A 23,109-nucleotide genomic window follows, 5' to 3' on the forward strand; every position below is an offset into this window, starting at 1 on the left:
GCATGTATTTAGAAAAATAAAATATTATTTAAAAATACATCTATGATAATAGATAAAGAATTATAGCTTAAGAACTAGCAGAAACCCCAAAGAACAACTATCTAGCCCAACTCCCCTTTAACTGCAAATAAATTCAGAGGCAGAGAGTCGGTCCCCAGTCAGTAGTAAGTGCTTTCTGTACACCCAGCACTGAGGTTACGTGACTTGCCAAAGCCAGACCCTGAACTCGGGTGACCAGACGTAGAAGCCGAGGCTCCTTCCCCTGTATTTCGCCGCCCCCAGATTCTCTGGGTGGCCAGAGTTCCAGAGGTTTGATGTACATACCCAATTGACAAGCAAGGCCAAGGTCACTCAGTTGGACTCCAGTCAGGAGAAGAACCAAATGGATCAGGCTTTTCACTGACCCGTCACCTTTCTTGGAATAAGAGAACTCCCACGTTCTGGAGTGCCGAGGCTTTGGGCACTGGCGCTCAGGGTGGCCTGAGATGTAACCTCCCCAGTCACCTCTCAAAGGATGCTCGGAAGTAACATCTATCCTGGGGCCTTCACCAGGATGAGGCAATTCCCGAATCACCAGCAATGAGTAAGTTACGGGCAGCCCTGGAGGTGACCTCAGCCTTTAAGACTAGACCATTGCTGACCTACGCCCACTGAGCCAGCTGTCTCCCTAGCCCCTTCTGGCCTTCTCCCTCCCTCCAACCCCACTTGTGGGCACTGACATGTTCCTTCCCTCACCATGCAGAGGAACTTATGGCAGAAAAGTATAACCCCTGACTTGCCAGGCCAAGCAGTGAGTCCTGGCTAAATACCGTGGCCACATGGCATTAGTCCTTGTTGTGGCGAAGGCGTCATCCTACCTGCCAAGGCACTCCTAGAGTAAACGTTTGCCCAAGATAAGCAAGCACTGCTAGGGAAAACCAGCCCGAGCCCAGCCCAGTGAGTAAGTCAACCCAAACTGCTGGGTTAGGGAGAACCGCAGGGTACCAGAGCTAGAGACAGAAGGGACCTCAGAGCCCACTGAGCTCAACCACTCCCCTTACCGATGAGGAAACTGAGCCTCAGAGACTGCAAAGTTCCACTCCTGGCCAGTGTCATACTCAGGCCTGCTCATGTCTGGAACCCAGACCCCACGCATGCTGCTGGCTCGGACCAAAAGAGGCCGGCTTCCAAAAAAAGTAAAAACACCAGACTACACGCTCTGCTCTCCTGGGAGAATGCCATGTCTTTCATTGGAGAAAGGTTCCTGACTGAGATTATGTCAGGAAATTATCACATGGCTCTCAGATTCTCACACCCTCTTAATTAAGTAGCAAAGAACCCAGAGCTGGCCCTCCAGGATGAGCGAGTTGTACAGGCAAGGAAAGCAAGACCCAGGATAAAAGGAAATTGGCTACATTCATACAACTAGGAGGGGGAAAGCCAGAATTGGAACCCAGGCCTGACTCCAAAACCGACGCTTTTTTCCCCTTGGTAGGCTGGCACTCTAAATTTCAATTCAACCCAGGATTCAAAACTGAGAATTGCCAACTGAGAGAGGGCGCTATTATTGAACTCACCTGTGTGACGGGGTGAGTCACTCTAGGCCTCAGGCTTCTCAACTTTATGATGAGTACTGGACTAAGTCCTAAAACAACTAAACCAAATATGGGCCTTCGTTTTCCTTCCAGAAACTCTCTCCTAATGCCCCAAGTTCCTCTAGGTGCGCCAGGGGGCCCAGAATGCTCAGGGTGATTGATACTTTCAGATTAAAAGGCTATTTTAAGAATTTCAGCACAAGATTTGGGATCCACTCTAAAGTTCAGAACATCAGAGCACAGAGCTCTGGCTGAGATCCTCTACACCCCACGAAGGGCTTTAAAAACAACCAGAGTAGAAAATGGCACCTGACTATTCGACCAAAGGCTGAGGAATTGTGGGTAAGGACAGAAAAAGGAGCTTTTCCTCTCTCAAAAGTGTTCTCCCATGCAGGTAGAACTTGCAGGGGGGCCCATGTCACCCACCACTTATTAGCATTATTCTTTTCAAAGACAAACATAATTTCATGCTTCTCAGTCTGTATCTCCAGCTGTTTCGGGGAGGTACAGAGGATTTCTTTGCCCTCACCAGTGTCAACAACACATCCAAATTTAGCGCCATCTGTGAATTTCTGTAACATGCTTCAAACAAAGGTTCTATAAAGATCAAGCAAGACCTAACACCCTTCTCCCCTCCCCCATGTTTCCCATAAGTCCCACTCCCTAACAAGTCCTCCCCAATGTTTCTTCCCATAAGCCCCACTCCCTAACAAGTCCTCTGGCTATCTGACTATGGGGCCCCCCCAGCACAGCCTCTTTTCCCCAGACCCTCCCTACAAGCAAACAGCAGGCAACCCATCTCCAATCGGGATTCTGCACACGTCTAGTACACCTCATCAGTCAATAGAGCCATTCGCCTCTCAAGCTCCCTAGACTGCTGCGGCAATCCATCATTCAGCATGGCCCAAGCGTGAGAAGGAAAATGGCGAAAAATTTGGGAAAAAAAATCTCATTAAGCCACTTTTGGTCCCTCACCAGCTCCCCTCCAACTTCCCCTCTCCACCCTGAGGGAAGAGAGACTCCATAAATACTGCACCATTTATTAAATGCCCACTGCATATGGTACCAGACACCAAAACAAGATGTAGTCAGTCCCCTTGCAATTCACAGGAGATGAAAAGATGGGCTACAAAGGCAGGTAGTGCTTCCCAAAGTGACCCTAGGATGAAGACAAAGGCGTGGTTTTTGCCTAGGGTTTTGTAGACATCTAAGGACCCAGAACAACATTATAATTGTTATTATTATTATTATTATTATTATTATTATCATCTGCATTCTACAATTGAGGAAACAGAGATGAAGTGAGTTTCCCAGGATCACACACCCACCTTGTAAGTCTCTGAGGCGACTGACTGCTCCATTCACTGTGCCACCTTGCCAGCCCAAGGCAATCAGAAGAAGCTCTCCGTAGGAGATAGCCTACAAAAGGAACTCTAAAATTCAATGGGCGAAGAGGAGGAAGGTGAATTCAATTCATCAAGCATTTATTAAGCACCTACTAAGTGGCAGATACTGAGGATAAAAAAATAAAAATTCAAAAATGAAATTACAGGGCAAAGAACCAGAGGTAGGTCAGCTAAACCATGAAAGAAAAGGAAAACATCTAGAAGCCCAGACTTCTCCAAACAGGGCTCTGAGATCGGCTGGCGTCCTGGGGCTGATTTTTCAGCTGGGACGTTTATGGGCTGGAACCGTATTATAAGAACCATTTGGGTAAGCAGGCTTCAAGAATAACTGGTTTACTTTGGTATCCTCTGTAATTTACATTGTGTGGTCTCTAGGCTTCAACAGACATGGGGGAAGGGTTTCCAAGCTCTCTTTGCAGCTAAGAAAATGGGGTTCCAACCCAGAAAAAAGCTGCCCAAGCCCATAGGAAACCCCAGAACTTGAATCTGTTAGAATCAGTATTTACTGATGGTCTTAAGGTCAGTGTACTTGTTTCCCTGTTCCTCCCGCCCCCTCGCCATCCAGGTGAATAAAATCCTCTGAGGCGGACACAGAGCCCTATCAGTGTGATCTTGGAGGGGTGCCATCCCTTCTCTGGGCCTCAATTTCCCGGTCTGTGAAATGAGGACTGCCCAAAAGCCCCTTCCAGCCCCGGTGGTCCAATGAGATTCCAGTAAGATGACCTCGGCTCCACCTGCCGCGCTTCCCCCTCCCTCTCTCTAGCTGACGGCTCCATGCAGAGATAGGCTCACTCTCAGGCTGGCGAAGTGAGTCACTACCCAGAGAAATGCAACGGAAAAAAAATGTATGTCAATTCTTCCCCCACCCCAAATTAGGAAATCCTGAGCTAAACATAAACCCAGTTTTGGAAATCATTGAGCAAAATGCCAGATTCTGAAGGACGCCCCTGAGGCACCTTAAGAGAGCCCAAGAGGAAGCGACTGCTTGCTGCCGGGCAAGCTCCAGGGACTGCTGCCAGCTAGGAGATAGTACGGGGGGCAGGAGGCGGCAGAAAGCCCAGATCCCAAGCCTGCCCTGGGCACTCGGGCCCTCTGAGGCGCATTATCCTCCTTGGCCATACAGGGGCCCCTCCCCAGCAGCCAAGCACAGGGGGCCAGGGAAAGGCCTTGGAGTTGGGGCAGCTGGGTATTCGCTGGGCAACCTGAAGCTCTCCCAGATCCACAGCCCTCCGAGAAGTGGATCTCTCTCTAAGATCCTTTCCACCTTTGACTCGATGATCCCACAAACCTTAAAGCATTTCAGAAAGAGAAACTGTTTTCTAATCTTAACTCTTTTGTGTCCTGGACCCTTCTGCCAGTCTATGCTAATACCCCAGCTGCTCTACCCCATTCAGAATGTTATGAATGCACAAAATGAAATAACGTCATATAAAATAAAACAGAGGATTTACAAAAGCAACAACGTCTACCAGAACATAATGGCCAAAAGATATTAATAAGTTCCCAGACCCCCGGACCCAGACTCCAGTAATTCTTCAAGCAAAATGCCCCCGCCCCCAACCCTCTCTGCAAGGCTGACAAATCCACGTTCCAGTTTCTCTTCCCAGAATGAGACCACACATGGGCCCCTAGAAAGTGAACTGAGAGGATTTCAGAGGCAGGGCTTCCGAGTCCACCTTGGTCCTGGCAAGCCATTTGCCCTTGCAGACAACGACGTTCTCCTCTGTAAAAGAGGAGGGGTAAGCGACGTGACCTCTGAGGTCCACGCTCGGCCTGATTTAAGCATGAGGGTCCAAGCACAGCTGCTCTGATGGGGAAAAGAAACAAAAAGCTATTTCCGCAGTGCAGACCACATGTGGCCAGTGCACAAAGTCCTCTCCAGGCTGGGAGAAAGGCACTCCCTTTGGCTCAATGGGCCCCAGCTCACTAGGAACAAAGGCCTGCCACTGGGAAGTGGCCGGCCCTACCCTGATCTTGGGAGCCCCACGAGGTGCCCAGTTAGCCCGGGGGCTAGCGGGCCCATCTGTCCATTCCCTCGACATCTCATCACCATAACCAGGTGGATTCCAGAACTGCTGCGCCTTTGCCATACAGAGGAGATTAAAGCATAATCAAGCCGAAAGTTATCCCCCCCCAAAGCCACCTAAAAACAGAGCAACTCCAAAATAAAACCAATTTACATATTTTAGACCAAATTAAAGAGTAAAAGCTCAGGAATCCCTTTTAATAGCCTGAATAATAAATGCACGTTTATGTAAAGCTGCCTCGGGGGAATGGTTACTGTAAGGACAACTTCCCCAATATTATTCATAAATATCACTTTTGTTTTGGCATTAGAGGAAGAATCCAGGCTTCTGGGAATTGTGTTCTCTGCACCCTAGGGTATCGCCGCAGATAATTAATATTGACAAAGGGCAACCGGGCCAGTATTTTCTCGGTTGGTTGGGGAGCATCATGTAAAAAGAATGCTCCAAGTTCCATCAAAATCATGAGTCGTGAGGCTCTGGTCTTGCCCACGGCTCCTGGGATCGGGACACCCTCACCATTTCCATGGCCTAAATAAAGCTCAAGGACACAGGCAGAGCTGCCTGTAGTGGAAGGCTGGGGCAGATTCTTCAAAGGGCCTGTTTTTCTCTTTAAAGTTCAGACCTGCCTGCTGTTTTTCATGTATAACCTAGAGAGCAACACCATTCACTGTGAGGTGCTCAGCTTGGCAATAGGTGGGGGACTGGATCCTCAGAAACTGATCTTGATTCGTGGCAGAGCACTAGGCAGGATGGTCTCCAATGCTGCTGGATCAGATGGAGATCCCTCTGGAGCAGACCACGGCTCCCTCCGTGAATGTCTTTGGCAATGGCCTTCTCCAAAAGGTACATCTGACTCACGTGTGAAAAGCATCAGCACTTGTCCTCCAAGTCTCCTCAGCAAGACCGCGTGCACCTTGAGAGTAGGACCGTGTCAGCCTCCTCCCGGATCCCCTGCAGTGCTGGTGGGGGATTCAGCCCAGCAGAGACATGCAGAAAGCACTTGCCAAGTGAAGAAGGGCAGCACAGAAAGCACGCTCTTATCCCCACAGCCAGGCAGACCCACCCAGTGGATGTTTGGGCGCCTACAAAGGGAATCCCCTGCCAAATGTCTGGTTCTAAAAACAACGGGAGCAGCAGTGCCGGTCCAGTGCTAATGGGTCACTCCCAAGAGAAGGTCAAGCCCACAGAAGCGTCCCTTCCCATGACTTCTCTGGGACCAGGCCCAGAGAGTGACTCGCCTCCTCCCACAAGTTCACCTCCATCTCCTCCCCAGCCCAGGGCTTGCACTCCAGCAAGTTCACAAAAAGCATGTGGGAGCTGAACTATAAATTATTCCAACACAGAGTACCCAACACCTGGAGATGTAGGGCTGAACGGGCAAAGTGTCCACAAGACAGAGTTCTTCATGGTCTCATCCAGACTTCACCCAAATGAAGTGGACAAAATGTGGTTCAGATGGTCCCATGAGGCCTCCCTCTTCCTTGCAGCAGCTATGTCTCAAGCATTCTCCTAGTTTACTCCTTGGCTCCAAACCCCCTTTCTTTAGCCTAGTAAACTACCTTATTTTCCAAGACAAAAATATGAGGGGAGAATGTAATTTAAAAAAAAAAAAAAAACCAGCCTTAAAAAAGAAAGAAGCAGCCTTCAAAGTTACTATTCCAAGGGTTATACATGTATTATTAGTATAAAAACTAGCACCAATATTTCATTACATACCCCATCCTAACTCATGCTGACCTAGCACTGTCCTAGGCACATTTTAAAAGCTCAAAAAATAGAGAGAAGTCTATGAGTGCTAACAGGGCCCGAGGCAATGCGCTCCAGCAGAACCACATGGTCCACATCTGGCCTCTATTCCCAAAGGGCTAATGGTCAACTGTGAGCAGTAGAATGTACAGAATTTATATAGAACTTTTAGGTTTGTCAAAGCACACTTTTCTTTAAAAAAAAAAAAAAATGCAATAAATGCCAAAAAAATAAAAATAAAGAGAAGGAAAGTCATTTCATTTGATTTGCCTTTTAAAAAAAGATAAAACCCAATAAATACAAAAAGAAAAGGAAGGAAGGAAGAAGAAAGGAAGGGGAAAGGAAGGGAGAGAGGGTGGAAGGAAGGGAAGAAGGAAGGAAGAAAGAAAGGGAAAAGAGAAAGAAAAAGTGAGAAAGAAAGAAAAAGAAAGAGAAAAAAGTGAGAAAGGAAGAAAAAGAAAGAAAGAAAGAAAGAAAAAAGAAAGAAAGAGAAAGAGAGAAAGAAAGGAAGGAGAAAGAAAAGAAAAGAAAAGAAAAGAAAAGAAAAGAAAAAAAAAGAAGGGAGGGAGGGAGGGAGGAAGGGAAGAAGGGAAAGAGAGAGGAATGAAGGAAGAGAGAAAAAGAGAAAAAAAGAAAGAGAAAAGAATGGACAAAAGAAAGAATAAATGGAAGGAAGGAAAAAGAAAAAGAAGGAAAATCATTTCATTTGATTTATCTTTTTTTTAAGAAGGTAAAATACAATAAATACAAAAAAGAGGAGGAAAGAAGGAAGAAAATGAGGAAGGAAGGAAGAATAGTCGTCATTTGATTTACCTTTTTTAAAAAGGTGAAATAAAATACAAAAAAGAGGAGGAAAAAGAAAAGTAGAAAGAAATGAAGGAAGGAAGAAAGAAAGAAGGAAGGTCATTTCATTTGATTTACCTTTTCTAAAAAGGTAAAATACAATAGTGCAAAAGAAAGGAAAAAGGAAAGAAAGAAGGAAGGAAGAAAAAAGAGAAGGAAGAAAGGAAAAAGAGAAGGAAAAAAGAGATATGATTTACATTTTTTAAAAAGGTAAAATACATTAAATGCAAAAAAAAAAAGAAAAAAGGAAGGAAGAGGAAGAGAAGGAAGGAAGAAAAGGAAGGAAAGTAATATATTTGACTTACTTTTTTTTAAAAAGGTAAAATATAATGTGTAAAAAGAAAAGAATAAAAGAAGAGAAACAAGAAAGGAAAAAGAAAGAAGAAAATGAAAGAGAAAGGTTGTCCCATTTGATTCACCTTTTTTAAAAGAATAAAATACATTAAATGCAAAAAAAGAGAAAGAAGGAAAGAAAAAAAGAAAGGACAAGAAAAAAGGAAGAAAGAGGAAGAGAAGGAAGGAAGAGAAGGAAGGAAGAGAAGGAAGGAAAGCCATCTCATTTGATTTACTTTTTAAAAGAAAGGTAAAATACAATGTGTTAAAAAAAAAAAAAAAGAATAAAGGAAGGCAGAGAAGAAGAAAAAGAAGAAAAAAAGAGAAGAAAGGGAAAAAAGTGTAAGGTCATCCTATTTGATTTACCTTTTTTAAAAAGGTAAAATATATTAAATGTAAAAAAAAGAGAAAGAATGAATGAAGAAAAAAAAAAGAAGGAAGGAAGAAAGAAAGAAAGAAAGAAAGAAAGAAAGAAAGAAAGAAAGAAAGAAAGAAAGAAAGAAAGAAAGAAAGAAAGAAAGAAAGAAAGAAAGAAAGAAAGGTCATTTCATTTGATTTATCTTTTTTAAAGGATAAAGTACAATAAATGAAAAAAAGTAGATGGAAGGGAGGAAGGAGAAAGAGGGAGGGAAAGAGATGGAGGGAAGGATGTAAGAGACAAAGAGAAGGAATAAGGAAGGTGGGAAGGAAGGAAGGAAGGAAGGAAGGAAGGAAGGAAGGAAGGAAGGAAGGAAGGAAGGAAGGAAGGAAGGAAGGAAGGAAGGAAGGAAGGAAGGAAGGAAGGAAGGAAGGAAGGAAGGAAGGAAGGGAGAGAGGGAGGATGGACAAACTAGTTCAGTGGAGTTGGTCCACTGTAGGTGAGATTAACCTATTCAAATATATTTATATCTAAGTGCCTACTGTGTGCAGGAACTGGTAGACAGTGGAGCAATAGATATGAAGGGGGGAAACCCCAGCACTGAGCCTACCTTCCAGAGGCTCACCTTATTTCTTGAAGCAATGATCAAGTCTGTAATTCACCAGAGAGAATAACTTTTTCTCCTGAACCTATGGCAGTTCATTTACCATTTTTACAGGCCCTCATAGTCCATTCTTTTCATAAAAATACTATTTAAGTTTCTTTATATTTGGACACAAATCACTCATTCAAAAAATTTTTTTTTGTTCTAAGGTCAGGATTTTGAATGTTTAAAAAAAATGAAGAATGAATCCCACTGTCTATGGTGAGCGGCTCGCCCCAGAACGCTGCAGCTTCTGCACCCCCCAGACATTCTTCCCTAAGATGAGCAGAAAGGGCTGAATCGCCTTTCCTCTGGCAGCCAAGACCCTCCCTTGAGCCACCAACAACAGTGCTGTGGACCTCCTTTCCGAACATTCTCACTGTCTTTTCAAACTAAATTGAATTCAGAATCCTTCCCAGGCTCCCACAGATTACCTTCTTTATTGAAGAGAAAGTCTTCAGTATTCAGAAGACACACAATTCAAAGGGAAAAACAATAGGGGAGGGTGTCCCTGAGCCCCAAAGAGAAAAATACTTCCACTTCCAGTGGATCTCAAGCATCCCGGGTAGAGCTGGCAGACGGGAGCTTAGTCTATCTATATCCCAGCTAGGCAGGAGCCAGGAGGAATGGGCACTAAAACCAGAGACTTCACTGCCCACAAACCCCACCATTTCCAATGGACGGCGTTTTCAAATGGATGGAACAAACAGGGAACATTTTGCTTGAATACCTAATTATGTTACCGCCAAAGGGTCAAGTTTGGATATCCCAAGTCACTGGCCAGGCGAGAGGGAGGGTGGCCAGCTGCCCCCATGTAAGTCTGACCATGGCCCCTGTTGGATTCTGGATACTCCCCTCCCCAAATATATTCTTTTCTTCCAAGTCATCTTTCTCATTTCTAGTCCCTTCAAATTATTACAACATGTAATGGGCAACATTCCCCCCATATCTTTTGACCAGTGTAAAGTTGATGACTTATAAAAAACCTTCTGCCTCTAAAATACACATTGATACCAAGAATAAACAAGGCTTGTCTAGAAACTAGAAGGGGATAAAACAGAACAAAAAACTCTCTCTCTCTCTCTCTCTCTCTCTCTCTCTCTCTCTCTCTCTCTCTCTCTCTTTCTTTCTCTCTCTCTCTCTCTCTCTCCCTCCTTCCCTCCCTCCCTCCCTCCCTCTCTCCCTCCCTCTCCTCTGTCTCTCTCTCTCTTATACACACACACATACACCTTCAGCCTCCTTCCCTTTCTCCCCCAACCTTCCCTACCAGAAAGATGCTCAATGTGGTGGGAACCCAATCCCTCATCTGCAAAACCGCTTTCCATCTCGGGCATTAATGGCGCACTTTCTGACAGACAGTGGGCGCCCAGTAGTGTCAGGTGGCAGCAGGGGAAGGGGCTGTAAGTTTTATGGATTGCTCTGTTGTTGTTGTTGCTTTTCCACACACGCCTTTCTGAGGTTTTTGCCTATTTGAGTGGAAAGGACCCTTTTTTTTTGGGGGGGGGGGGGTCAGAGGATTCCTTCTCCACCAGCTCCATGCCACCCCCTCGGTCTCCACAGAAGGCACGCACTCACCCATAATTGGCCACACCAACCAAGTCCCAAACATACATTGGCACACGTGCCACATCGGGAGGGAGGGCTGGTTTCCATAATGTCAGAAAGGACACATTCTGTTCAGCCTGGCCCAACAACTGGCTGACACGCCAGGGAGACCGCTCTGAAGGTTCAAACTGTGTATACCCCTTCCTCCCCCCAAAGCCCCTAATGACATTGAACAAAAATACTGCATTGCACCATTTGCCAGGGCAGACAAGTGTATCTGGCGGCAGCTGCCCACCATATACCAACAAATGTACATTTTAATGTGTCCAGGCATGTAAATGAAGTGCCTAGTGGTCACAGACTGTGGGAACAGACAAGGAGATCTATCAAGAATTGTGCACCTCCAGAGGATGCACAATGTAATATCTCTCTCTTTCTCTCTCTCTCTCTAACACACACACACACACACACACACACACACACACACACACACACACACACACCCACCTGCTTGTGACAGAAATTCTCAGTTTGCTTTTTTGTGAAGTTCGTGGGGAGGATCTTTTTATTTTTTAATTTAGATAAGGCCCGAGTTGGCGAAGTTCAACACAGCTTGCTTATGAATACAAGTCCCTGCATGTAGATAAAATTTGGGTTTTCTCCATATACTCAAAGGAGATATGAATAAAAAAGAGAAAATTAAACCAATCTAAAAACCCAAGCAACTTACATTTAAGGCATCATCTTGCTGCCCACAGTACTTCTAAGTTGAAAGCTGTTGTCCTAATCCCCTGCAAAGAAATACTCTTGGAAACATCAATGCACAGTGTAAATACTCCCTAAAAACTCAGCACCTTTTAGGCTCGCCATTTCTGTTTAGAAGATTCCTAACAGAGAGAGTAGCTCAACAGAACTGAAGGCCACCTGTCCCCATCAACAGCCATCAATGCCCCACCAGAGATCATTTTGCTTAAATGCTCCCCACTCAATTATCTCCCCTTAAAACAGATACATTATTTTTCACACACACACACACACACACACACACACACACACACACACACACACACACACACACACACACACACACACTCACTCACTCACTCTCCCCCTCTTTTTTCCATTCTCTTACAATAATTCAGAGAATTTTTTAAAATGGAGGATTTTGACAGAAAAAAAGTTTTAAGGGACTACCCAATCTAAGAAAGTCATTTGTATCTCTCTTGGAAGGATGGTCAAGTTGAATGAGAAAAGGAGATGAATGGAACTGAGGGTGTCACAACTGGCTAAGAGATTTCTTTTTAATCAAACACAAATGATTCTTTGAAATCATTTATTCCTAAGCTACGGGTTTCCCCCCCTCCCACACTGAACCCCTTATGTTTGTTTATTCTCTGTATCTCTGGGTTGGGTCATTATGCCATGTTTTCTCTGAGATCCCAAAATTCACAATCCTCAAGCCAGCTTAAGAGATATTCCTAGCTGGACACCCATTTAGGAAATACTCCTCTGTGTTAGTTCACTGCGCCCCCCCCCCATCGACAGCAGAGAGGGGTATTTTTAAGACAAAGGAAGGACAAAGATCAGTAGTGGAAACACGTGCCTTTGTTACAACCTGAGTCCAAATCACGGTCACTGAAAAGAATTTTCCATTTTCCTCCAGTGCTCCGCAAAATAAAAATATCAAAAAAATCACTGGAAATAAAACTAAACGTTCATCGATGAGCATCTTCTAAGGAAACTCAAAGGAATCAACATTTTTCAAAAAGCCTGCTAGGCAGGGAACAGAAGTTTATGGAATTAAAACATGGGGTCGGGGTTTAGGAATTACTAGAATGTCTATCTTAAGCCTTGTTGGGGGAAGAAATAAGGGTTTGGGCCCTGAAAGTTTAAAAAAAGAAAAAACAACCAATGTCATTCTTCCTCTTTCCCAGAAATATCTAAAGCAGAAATCTCATTGAAAAAACAGCTGAAGAGAAGAAGAGGCTGGCGAATGGGAAGGCTCTCCTTTCTCGGAATACCCGCTTACAGCCGTCCTCCCCCTTTCATCTAAAGGCCATGAGAGCCGTGATAGCCATTCCCAGAAAGGCGAGTGCCCGGCTGACCGCCCCTTAAGGAGCCGGAGGGGAGAGAGCCTCCCCAGCGCCAGCTCCCCCTTCCCGCCGGCACTCGGAGCCGTTCTCCCTCCTACCACGCCTTCTGGAGCCACCAGTGCCCACCATCATGGGAGGAAGAGACTTTGGCTGGATCACGCCAACTCTGAGTGTGGATGCGTGCCCGTACCAGGATGCCCGCCGGTGCCCCACGCTACTCAAGACACTCACAAGTGGCCGCTTCTGTGTTTGTTTTACACAGACCAGTTTGTGCCCGGGCAGGGCTTGGGAAATCAGCACCTCGGCCCGAGCGGAGAGCGACCGGGTGCTTCCCATGAAGGTGAAGGAGAAGGACAGAGGTTTACGTGGGGAGAGATGATAGGGATGCTTTTGAGTCATTTCTGCCAGCAAATGGATGGTCAGAGCCGAGATGAGAAGCCCCTGCAACAATTACCTTTCCACATTGCTACCTGCTTTTTGCAGGTTACCAAAAATCCCCTGATCCCTCAAGACCCAAGCTCTCCCTCCCTCCACGCTCCCAGGGACAACATTTGCTGGAAATTTCTAAGAAATGATTTGCAGGCACAATCAGCCGGGCAACTTCCCGATTACGCTGCTGTCAACTTCATTCAATATAATTTACATTTTTTTCCTCCTTGCCATTTTTTCCACGTACAATTTTGCAGCAAGGGAAAGCATGGGGGAGGGGGGAGGGGGCAGAAAAATGGAAGCCTCCCTCCTCCTTTCCCTCCACTCTCCTTTTTTTTTTCCTCCCCCCTTTAAACAGAGAGAGGCGAGCGAACAGATGCTTAAAAATAGATTTCTGGAAATCGGCGTACAGCAGTCAGAAATGTAATTAACACCTCTTTATGGGGAATAATTAAAGTTGTGAGGGCCGGCTTTGTGGCCGGGGAATCGAGGGGGCCCCCGCCCCCCTGGTTTCCGACACCGTTTGCAGTCTTCTCACACGACAACCACCTGCTCCCCCTCCTTGGCTTCCCCGATGCCTGTTTCCCCGGCAACCTTTCATTCTCTCTTCCTCCCAGAGATGGCTTTCAGTGGGCCGCTCAGCCTAATCTTGTTTGTTTAACACCCATCACAACAAGCAAGGAGACAAAGGCAGCCTCCAGAAGACCCCAGCTTTGTCCTCCCGGCCGCGGCACCCACGGCCGGCCGGCGGAGCGAGGGGCTGCCGCGAGGAGCCTGCTCTCGGTATTCAGGACACGGGCGAGAGCTTCGGCTTTGCCCCCTTTCCCGTCCCCACCTTGAGCTCTGACATTTATTAGTCCAAAGAGCTTTTTTAAGGATCTGGGGGGGAGGGTGGGCGTGCATAAGATGGGAATGAGAGAGCAGTTTCCGATTTCTTGTTCGGAAAAGGAGGCACCAAAAATAGACTTACTACTCTGGCAAGAAAGGGATTTTTGTGACTAGCCCCCCCAATCCCGCCCCCTTCCATAGCAAAGGATCTTCACAGTCTGGTCTGGTTCTACCAGAAGAAGCCTCAGCCCGGCCCAGCCTTCCTCCTTTGCTGGCATGCACTTGGGGGGAGGGATGTACAGGGCGCTGGGACCGTGCGGGGGGGGGGGGGGGGGGGGGCGAGGATCAAGGACCTGGACCTGGGAAGATCCAGGACAATCGCGACCAGCACAGATGCCAGCCCAGCTTGGCTGGAGAGTACTTTATTGGAAGAGATGGAGAGAGAGAGAAAGAGAAAGAAGAGGGTGTGAGAGAGAGAGAGCAGAGTGTGTCTGTATATGTGTGTACGTGGATGTGCATGCATGTGTGTGTGAGAGAAAAGGGGAGGGAGAGGAGGGGAGGGAGAAAGAGAGAGAGAGAGAGAGAGAGAGAGAGAGAGAGAGAGAGAGAGAGAGACAGAGAGAGAGAGAGAGAGAGAGAGAGAGAGAGAGAGAGAGAGAGAGAGAGAGAGAGAGAAGGAGGGAAGGAAAAAAGGAGGGAGGGAGAGAAAGGGAGGGAGGGAGGGAGGGAGAAAGAGGAAGGAGGGAGGGAGAAAGAGGAGGGAGGGAGGGAGGGAGAGAGTGGGAGAGAGGAGTGAGGGAAGGAGGAGAAAAAGAGGAAAAGAGAGAAGGAAAAGAAGGAAGGGAAGGAGAGAGAGGGGAGAGAAAGATATAAGGGAGGGAGGGAGAGAGAGGAAAAAAGAGGGAGGGAAGAAGAGACAGAAAAGGAGAGAGGAGGGGGGGGGGCGTGTGTGTGCAGGCACTGCCATTGTATCCAGGTCCATATTTTCCTGTCTTTTAGGATGCTTGTAGAGAGACACAATTGGGTGACCTGCCAAGCCACCTACGATCCACAGCCCATGGCTCCCCCTACACCAACACACACACTCACACTCCCTGTCTCTCTCCCTCCCTCCCTCTCCCTCTCCTCTCCCCCTCCCTCTCTGTCTCTCCTTCTCTCTTCCTCCCTCTCTCCCTTCCTCCCTTTCTCTCTCTGTCTCTGTCTCTGTCTCTCTCTCTCTGTCTCTGTCTCTGTCTCTGTCTGTCTCTCTCTCTCTCTCTCTGTCTCTCTCTCTCTCTCTCACACACACACACACACACACACACACATACACACACACATACACACACACACGCGCGTGCACACTGGCGTGTCCCCAGCCCCGGCACCAGCACGCAGGCTCCAGTCCATTCACTTACCATGTCGAAGCCATTGCACTCCATCCGTGATGGGAAGATGGACCCTCACACGGTGTCAGGAGCAGGGAGAGCATTACGTAAAAGCTGGCATCCCTTCCGAACGCCCCGCTGCCCGCCCGGCAAAGCCACCCAGCCCCACACACGCCAGGCTCCGCGACACATGCCTGCCTCCTCCTCCTTTTTATGAGGTCATGACAGGGGACTCTTGGAAATACAACATGCAGCATTTACCCCGGCCCGGAGCTCTCCCTCCCCGCCCACCCTCCGTGCCCTCTGCGCTGTCCGGGGCACCGGACCCCGGCCAGGGGAGGGCCGTGCTCCCGGGGCCACGATGCGGGCGAGCGCCCGATCCTGCCACTTACCTTGCCCCCCCGCCCCCACTAGCACATCCCCGACCGCGTCCACACACCCTTTTTCCAACCTCCAAAAAAAGAACACCCGCTTCAGCCTTTCCCTTTCTGCCGAGCTCTGGGAAGAAAGCAGTGGCTTTTCCCGCCCACCCCTCTACCTCATTTTAGAAGGAAACCCCCCAACCGCAATGACCTTACAGAATCGACAAAGGGCTCTCGCCGCGGCCGCCCACCGCCCTTCCCCGCCGGCTCCGCTGCCGCGGTCCACGCCAGAGAGCTCATCAATGAGAAAGGAACCCCACCAAGAGAATTCAACCCCCAGCCCCAGCACAAAGCTGGCTGAGGGTGTCGACAGACAGGCTGCTTCTCCCTTTCCGCGCCAGTCACACAAACAAAGAATAGAAATTTACCAATACCTACCATCACCATTCTTAGAGGCAAATATTGGGTCGCGCAGGGCTTCGACTCTCCGCTCAGAATTTGCCAAGGTTTCTCGTTTATTACGGTTAATAGGATTATTTCGGGTCCACAAAGCAAAGTGCAGACATTAATGTAGTCAACCACAATGTTTTGTTTTGTTTTTTAAAGGGGGCGAGGGTTTAAAAAAACGCCCCCCCCCCCAAAAAAAAAAAAAGAGGGAGAGGAGAGCCCCGCTCGGTGTGTTCGGAGCCCCCCGATTCTAGGACGTAGGTAAGAACAACTGAATAGAGAGCCTCGCTGAAAATTGGCTTCCAGCCTCCCCTTTTTACATCCATTTATGGGACCATCTGTCAGCCAGAGCCCAGCGCCCATTGGCTAGGGAGACCGAGGGAGGCGTTGAAGCATCAGGCGCTATTTAAATTAGCTCCTGCCAGATTGACGATGTTAATGATTCCATGACCTCTACAACAACAGAGACCACATTTCTGAACTGCTTCGGGTGTCTGGTAATTAAGGCCCAGCTGAAAGCGACAACATCCACGCGTGTATTTTTTTTAACCTGCCCTCCCCCTCCCCTCCCAGCAAGGGCAGGTCGCCGCGTCGCGCTGCAGATCCTAGTGGGGGGGGGGGTCCTACCTTCCTCCCCTGGACGGCCCAGGGGTTCCTCCAGCCGCTCCCCATGCCGACGCCCGGTTTTTCGGCCTGTCCGCCGCGGCCGCCTGACTGGGGATGCTCGGTGCCGCTGCTCGGACTGAGGCTCTGCCTTTTCTTCCGGGGAAGGGGGGGGGACGGGACAAGATGGGACACCACCTGAGCTGGCATTTCCTGGAGGAGGCAACTCTGAGCTCCCCCCCCCCCACTCTGGGACCTGCTTAAGGAAGTTGAAGGCCAAGTGATTTTCTTAATGGGAGGGGGTGGGGGGAGAGCAGCTGCCCAAGCTCCCCTGCCTACTTCCCTGCATTGTTCCTTCTCTCCGCCGAAGAGAAAATGACAAACGACTTGTTTTAGTGGAATTATCTCTCAACTCTGGTAGGGGCCCAACTGGCATGAGCCACGGCCCCCGACTCCAGGCCTACCCCCACTGGCCAGGCAGAAGCAGGGGCGCCATCTGAGACTGTCGCAAGCTCAGACCCGACTCCCATCATCTGAATCCACCACCCCAGATTAGAAGCAGCAAAGTGCCCCTCGCCCCCCGCCGCCGTTCACAAGGACTACACGGATTATATAAACACACACACAGAGCTGGCGTGCCCAGCAAATACACTCCGTGCACCTGTCCTCGCCCGGCTGGCTGGTACAGCTGCTAACCCTGGGTGGGGAATGTTCTCCCCCAGAAATGTCTCCCTTCTGGAGTCAGTAAGTTTACTAAGAAATATACCCGGGTCCCTGATATTCTCTCTATCGGGCACCAAGGTGGGCTCTGGTTGAAATGCTAGAAAAAAAGAAACGGAGACGTGAAGGTCACTGCTGGGTTTCAAGCTCATGGCTTCCTGCTAGGGTGGGGGGACAAACTGACTTGAGGGGCAGTTTTCATCTCCCAACTGAGGAGTACCACATCTGTAGTTGAATATCAGGAGTGTATTTCTTCCTTCAGTGCAAAACCCAGAAACACGACACTCCTACGGATAGATTATAGAACGTGTGTATGTGTGTGCGTGCGCGCTTTTGGGGGCTCCTCCCTATGCCCCCATATTTAAACACTGCTCAAAATCAAAACACATGGAATCAGAAAACATGAAATGTGGAATACATGGTGGGGGTCAGATGGAAAAGACGGAACCAAGTATGATTTCCAGGTGACAAACTCAGCTCCCACCTGAAGGACACCAGGAGCCACATGAGTTTTTTCAATATTTGCTGAGCTGGGTAGGGCCCAGGATGCGTTTGTGGGTTCCCTGGCCTATGGGGTTTTATTATGTGTACACAAGCAACATATATCTGCTCCCTGACACACCAATAAAAAGTCCCGTGAGCTCAAGAGTGAGCCGCTCAGTATCAAAAGATTGTGGGGTACGAACCCCAGAAACCATACTCACAGACCCCTAGGGGAAAGCCCACCGCCTGACACAAAGTGCTCCTTATTTCTACGGAGGTTATTAAAAATAAAGAAGGCAGTAAAAAGGCCCTCTCCTCTCTGGTCTTCCAGCCTCCACACCCTTCAAGGCAGAGGATACAAAAATTAACCACAGGTCCAGTCGAGACAGTCCAGCCATTTCTCGGAAACATTATCAAGGATGCCTTAATGGCAGATCAAGAGCCCTTGCATGCACTTTGCCCAAAGACGGATCTCGGCCCCGGAAACCAGGCTCCAGTCTCTCTCCAGAATCCTAAAACAAATGTCCTAAGCATCCTCCGAGGCCTTTTCTCTAAAGACAAAGGCAGAATCCCATTGTTGAGGAAAGTCAACCTTATGATTGTATTTCCAATAGGACCCTTCGTCCCTTGGAGCCAAGTGCTGACCGCTACCTCCCAGCGCCGTGACATTGGTAAAGCATCCGAATCTCAATAGATTATCTCAGGAATCTAGTCTCTCAGCTGGCATTCCACCCCCCACCCCACCCCAATCTTCCAACATCAGGAAGAAAAACTTGTCTTCAAGCAATCAAGCCCGCGTGAAAAGGAAATCACAAGGGGACTGGGGGGGTGGGGGGGTGGGTCTAGGTTGCTCTCTGCTTACCAGAAATGAGCAGTTTCTGGACTCATTAGAGCCGACGGGGTCCCTGAGAAGACGAGGTCTACCGGGGAGCCCCTCACCGCCTCGCAGACCTCCCAGGGGGTACGGGTATCTGAGCATCGGGAGCTGCCAGCCGTCCGTCTCTCTCTCTCTCTCTCTCTCTCTCTCTCTCTCTCTCTCTCTCTCACTCTCTCACTCTCTCTCTCTGGCCAGATGGACTGTACCAGCAGCCAGCCCAGAGTGAATAACTCACCGCTCTCTATAGTGGGGAGCTGTGCCCAGCAGGGTCCTAGGCAGCAGCAGCAGCAGCAGCAGCAGCAGCAGCAGCAGCAGCAGCCACTAATGGAGACGGCAAAGAAAAAGCAAAGAGATTCATCCCCACCCCCCCAAGCCCCCAGAGGAAGCAAGAGAGCCCGAAGCCCAGTCCTGCCTCCTGCAGACTCTGCTCCGGCAGACCGCGTGGAATCTAGTCCTGAGCACCCCCTTGTCCCCCTTCGCCCACCCCCCAGCACACAGAGGCTAGCAGGCAGGAGACGTTACCTCGGTGCTTAACAAGGCGGCATTCAGCGTCCGACTGATTTCAAACATCTTCCCAGGAAGGAGGTTTCAGGAAGGCTGCGAAGGCTGCCTCTGCCGGCACTCCGGCGCCCCCAGCCCAGTCAGTTCTCCCCGAGCCCCCGGAGCAGGCGATGGAGCATCTCCCTCGCACGGGCTCTGCACGCAGACCAGCCTGCCCCGGACACGCTCCCCGAAGTAACAGTTCACTCGGATACCACCAGGTGGGCAGCGTGCACAGTCGCAGGGACTGTCTCCAAAGGCGGCACCTGGGTCCTCCCTCTCGCTGCCTCGGAGCAGCGTCTGGGCGCAGGATGGGCCGAGAGCGGTTCTGGAATCCCAGCCCGTCTGGGGCTTGTCAAAATAAGTCAACAGGCTCTGCCCACCTTCCCCCGACTCCCGCGGAGGGGAGCGAGCGAATTAAAGAGAGCTACCTGCCCGGAGCCTCCGGGAGGGATCACAGCTTCGGCCCCTACAAGGCGTGTCTGTTTCATTCATTCAGAGGGAAAACGGAGCTCAGAGAAGCCGCGGGAGACGCGAGGGCCCCTTGGCCAGAACCTCCAAATACGCACATTCTCCGTGTGTGTGCATGTGTGCGCCTGTGTGTGCGTAACATGCGCCACATCCACACTCACTCTGGAAAACCCATTCCAGGGGAGGCGGAGGAACGCCAGCAAGGACAAGATGGAGGGAAGTGGGGAAGGACACAGGTAACTTTTTCCCAAGTGCCCTTGGATTTCTGCTCCGAGTGGAGCTGAGTGTGGGTGTGGGTCCCTCGTAGAATGTAAGTGTCTGGAGGCTCCTCCGTGTGCCCAGGGCCTCCACGCCACAGGGCCGACTGGCATGGAAGGAGAGTTTGGGGCTTTTTAAACAAATGACTGTTGAATGGGGAACTCAAGCACAGTGCTCCTAGGACAGTGTTCTAAGGAATCCAGGCAAGGAGGGAAGGAGCAGGCAAAGTTTAAAATGAAAGACACCCAAGGACAAAAAGCACAGCTCCTCTGCCCTGACCCCAACCCAAAACATGGACAAGGTAGAAACTGACACCATGATTCCAACCCCTCTCCCTTATGTAGATATTAGAAAAAAGGAAATATCCTCCACTACCCTGTGATTAAAAAAAATTAAATAAGGGTAAATTCTGAAGGACTGCTTGAGAGGTACATCCCATTTCTCCAGACCATCCTCCCCATTCTCTGGACATCTGCTCCAGATAGCACTGGTTTTATTTGGGGCCTAGAATCCTGCCTGGTCTGCTGACATCCTGCAGCTCACCCCATCCCTCCCAGAAACTGCAGACCCATTTAAAAGGTCCAAATGGAAGGGGTCACTGAAACCAAAAGGAAATCAGGCAGGGTTTTTATCTGTTTATCTGTCCACAGTCACTGTCCCTTCTGTCCCTCAGTTCCTAAGGAATCTCAGAACTTATCCCTGCTGAAGAGACGGGGCCACTTTGTTTTTTTTTTTCCCTCTAGAAGCCAGAGATACAGGGCTTCCCCTTGAACGCACACCACGGACCCCCAGCCAGATGAGGGCCCTTCCATCCCCCCCCCGGCACCCCCGGGCAACAGTCGGCCACACACCCCGTGAGCCAGCTTTGCCTCTTCTTGAAGTCAAGACAGCATCACTTAATACTACTTAACCTCCTTGCATATATTAAGATTCAAGTGACAATTTTTAACTGGGGAGCGAAGGAAGGGGGGAGTCTCTCTCATCCATTTCTGGTTCTATGAAATAGGCTAATTTGTACACTCACCATATGTCTTAAACACTAATTAAAAAATGTCACTTTCGTCAAACATTAAAATGTAATCAGCCTAGTAAATAAAATATTCTCGGGCTTGCCTGCCTGGGTGATAATTTAAAGGGTGTTTATCTCAAGGTAACCTCTGTATTTTGATTACTATTGAAGGCTTTTGATTTGAGAGTGGGGGGGGAGCAGAGGGGGAGGACGTTGTGGGGGAGTCTCACTCCTGTACAGTCACACAAAGAGGAAGAAAAAAAAAGATAAACTACATCTTTAAGGACCACGGCCGCACTCTTGTTACCCTAAGGCAAATTCAACCAATCGATATCAGCCCACTGACGTCCAGCCATCTGCCAAGTGATGTGGCTGAAACAGGCCTGTGATACAGACAACTTTTTTTTTCCTTCCAGAAAGCCTCATTTCCAGGCCATTAGCAATGCAAGGGGCCTTGGGCTGGCCAGCTCCTTCCCAGGGTGTGGCCACAGAAGGGGCCTCCTGGGCCTCCACCTCCGCCCCTTCCCTCCCCCTCCTAGAATCAAGAATGCCAGCCGCTTCCCCCTAATATGATTACAGAAAACCATTTAAATACCGTCATCAGCAGCTCTGACCCGACATCTCCTCTGCCTGCTCCTCACCCTCCCCCCTTCCTGCCTGCCCTTCATTAAGCAGACTCCATCCTTGCTTGGGCTTGCTTCTCTCGGAAAGGAAAAGAACACAAAGAAATACAGGCTCATGCCTCGAGACTGTTTTCGAGAAGATCCGGTTAAAGGTCAAACTTTGCTTTTCATTTAAATATTTGTTTTTCCTCTTCTGTAGGAACACCGGGCCTGGCACCGGAGGGTCCTTGGAGGCCGCCTTGCCCGGCGCAGTCATCCAGCAAGACCCATGAGGGGGAGCATCTTGGGCAAGATCTCACACGTTTCTGGCTGACCCCAGTGCTGTAGCCCCAGACCCACAATCTCATCCCCTGCACCACGTTTGAAATTCCTGAGGGTTTCATGGGGATAGGACACAGAGAAAGCCTACCCCATTAATTCGCATTTTAGTAAATGACCTTCACATCCCCCAAATCATGACCTCGCGGCTCATCCAGGAAGCCTAGGCCCAGCAGGAGAGAGATGTGATCCACTGGAGGCCTTGTGGCTTCCCAACATGGCAGGGTCAGTGGGAACCTCTCTCCATCTTCGGCCAGCCATGGTCAGCTCTGGCCTTTTAAGTTAAGGGTGCTCCCTCTCAGGTGGGTAGTCAGTATTATTAAGCACTAACCACGTGTGGGTCAGACAGTGTAAGAGCTGACTGTCCGGAGGAGGGCAGTGGGGGGAGGGGGGAGGATGCTGTCCATTTTATATGGTGATGGTTGAAGGCAAGGGGCATGTTTAGCCAAAGGGCTATCATTGAATTGGCCGGGAGGGAAGAGCCAAGAGCAAAGGGAAGGCAATAAAGTTAGGATGGACAATACTGAGCTTTGTTCCTATAGTGGAAGGGGCTTTCTCCTGCATCCTAGGCCTGGAGCATTCGGCTGGGGGCATTTATGGTCTGGATGAGCACTGACCTCCCTTCCAAGTACTCATCCTGGTCTTCCGGATACCACAAGAGGGAATTTATCATGCAGAAACACAGATACAAACTTTAAAGAAACACTCTGCTCAAGGGGAGGGGCATTACAGCAAATCTGGCCCTGAAATGGGTAAACCTTGTCTGAGCCTCAGTTTAGTCATCTATAAAAAGGGAATAATGATCCAAGGTAGTATACAGCGGTTTGGGGAAGAAACCAAGCACTACAATAGTAGCAGAAGCCATTCTAATGTACCAGAAAAAGCTCAGAGAGGTCACAGAACTTTCCCAGAGATGCAGCCATCCTGGACAGGAATGGAAAGAAGGGAAGGCCAGTGTGTCTTGTCCAAGAGGCCCCTTTCTTCCTCTTAATACCTGCCTCATGACTGAGGCCTCAGAGATGGCTGGGGAAGACCCTGAAGGAGGACAAAACTTTGGGCAGAAAAGAGCACAAACTTAGCCAATGAAGCCAGAACTTATCAGAACAGGTGATTATGGGAACTGCACCTGGTCTGGACACGTATCCTTCGGTAATGTTTTTTCATTAAATCTCTATTTTTTCAAATTTACCAAAAATCTATTTTTTC

At 48.9% G+C, this 23,109-nt stretch overlaps 1 protein-coding gene across 9 annotated transcripts in view; it reads right to left on the reverse strand.

Moving 5' to 3' along the window:
- The window catches only part of ELAVL4 (ELAV like RNA binding protein 4), a 134,070-nt gene that overhangs the window by 85,600 nt on the left and 25,361 nt on the right, over positions 1–23,109 (reverse strand). For 2 of the 9 annotated variants that reach the window (XM_074265983.1, XM_074265980.1), the window contains exon 1: positions 15,771–15,883. The exons of 1 other annotated variant lie outside the window; for it this stretch is intronic. In XM_074265983.1, the coding sequence (XP_074122084.1) occupies positions 15,771–15,854 (84 nt within the window). In that variant the 5' untranslated portion in view covers positions 15,855–15,883. Of the gene's footprint in view, positions 1–2,902; positions 3,646–15,222; positions 15,346–15,770; positions 15,884–15,992; positions 16,311–16,628; positions 16,694–19,206; positions 19,382–23,109 lie in introns of those variants that run through there. 6 more of the 9 variants (XM_074265981.1, XM_074265982.1, XM_074265987.1 and 3 more) reach the window with 6 other exon arrangements.

The sequence above is a fragment of the Sminthopsis crassicaudata genome, chromosome 4, assembly GCF_048593235.1.
Source record: "Sminthopsis crassicaudata isolate SCR6 chromosome 4, ASM4859323v1, whole genome shotgun sequence".
Lineage (NCBI taxonomy): Eukaryota > Metazoa > Chordata > Mammalia > Dasyuromorphia > Dasyuridae > Sminthopsis > Sminthopsis crassicaudata.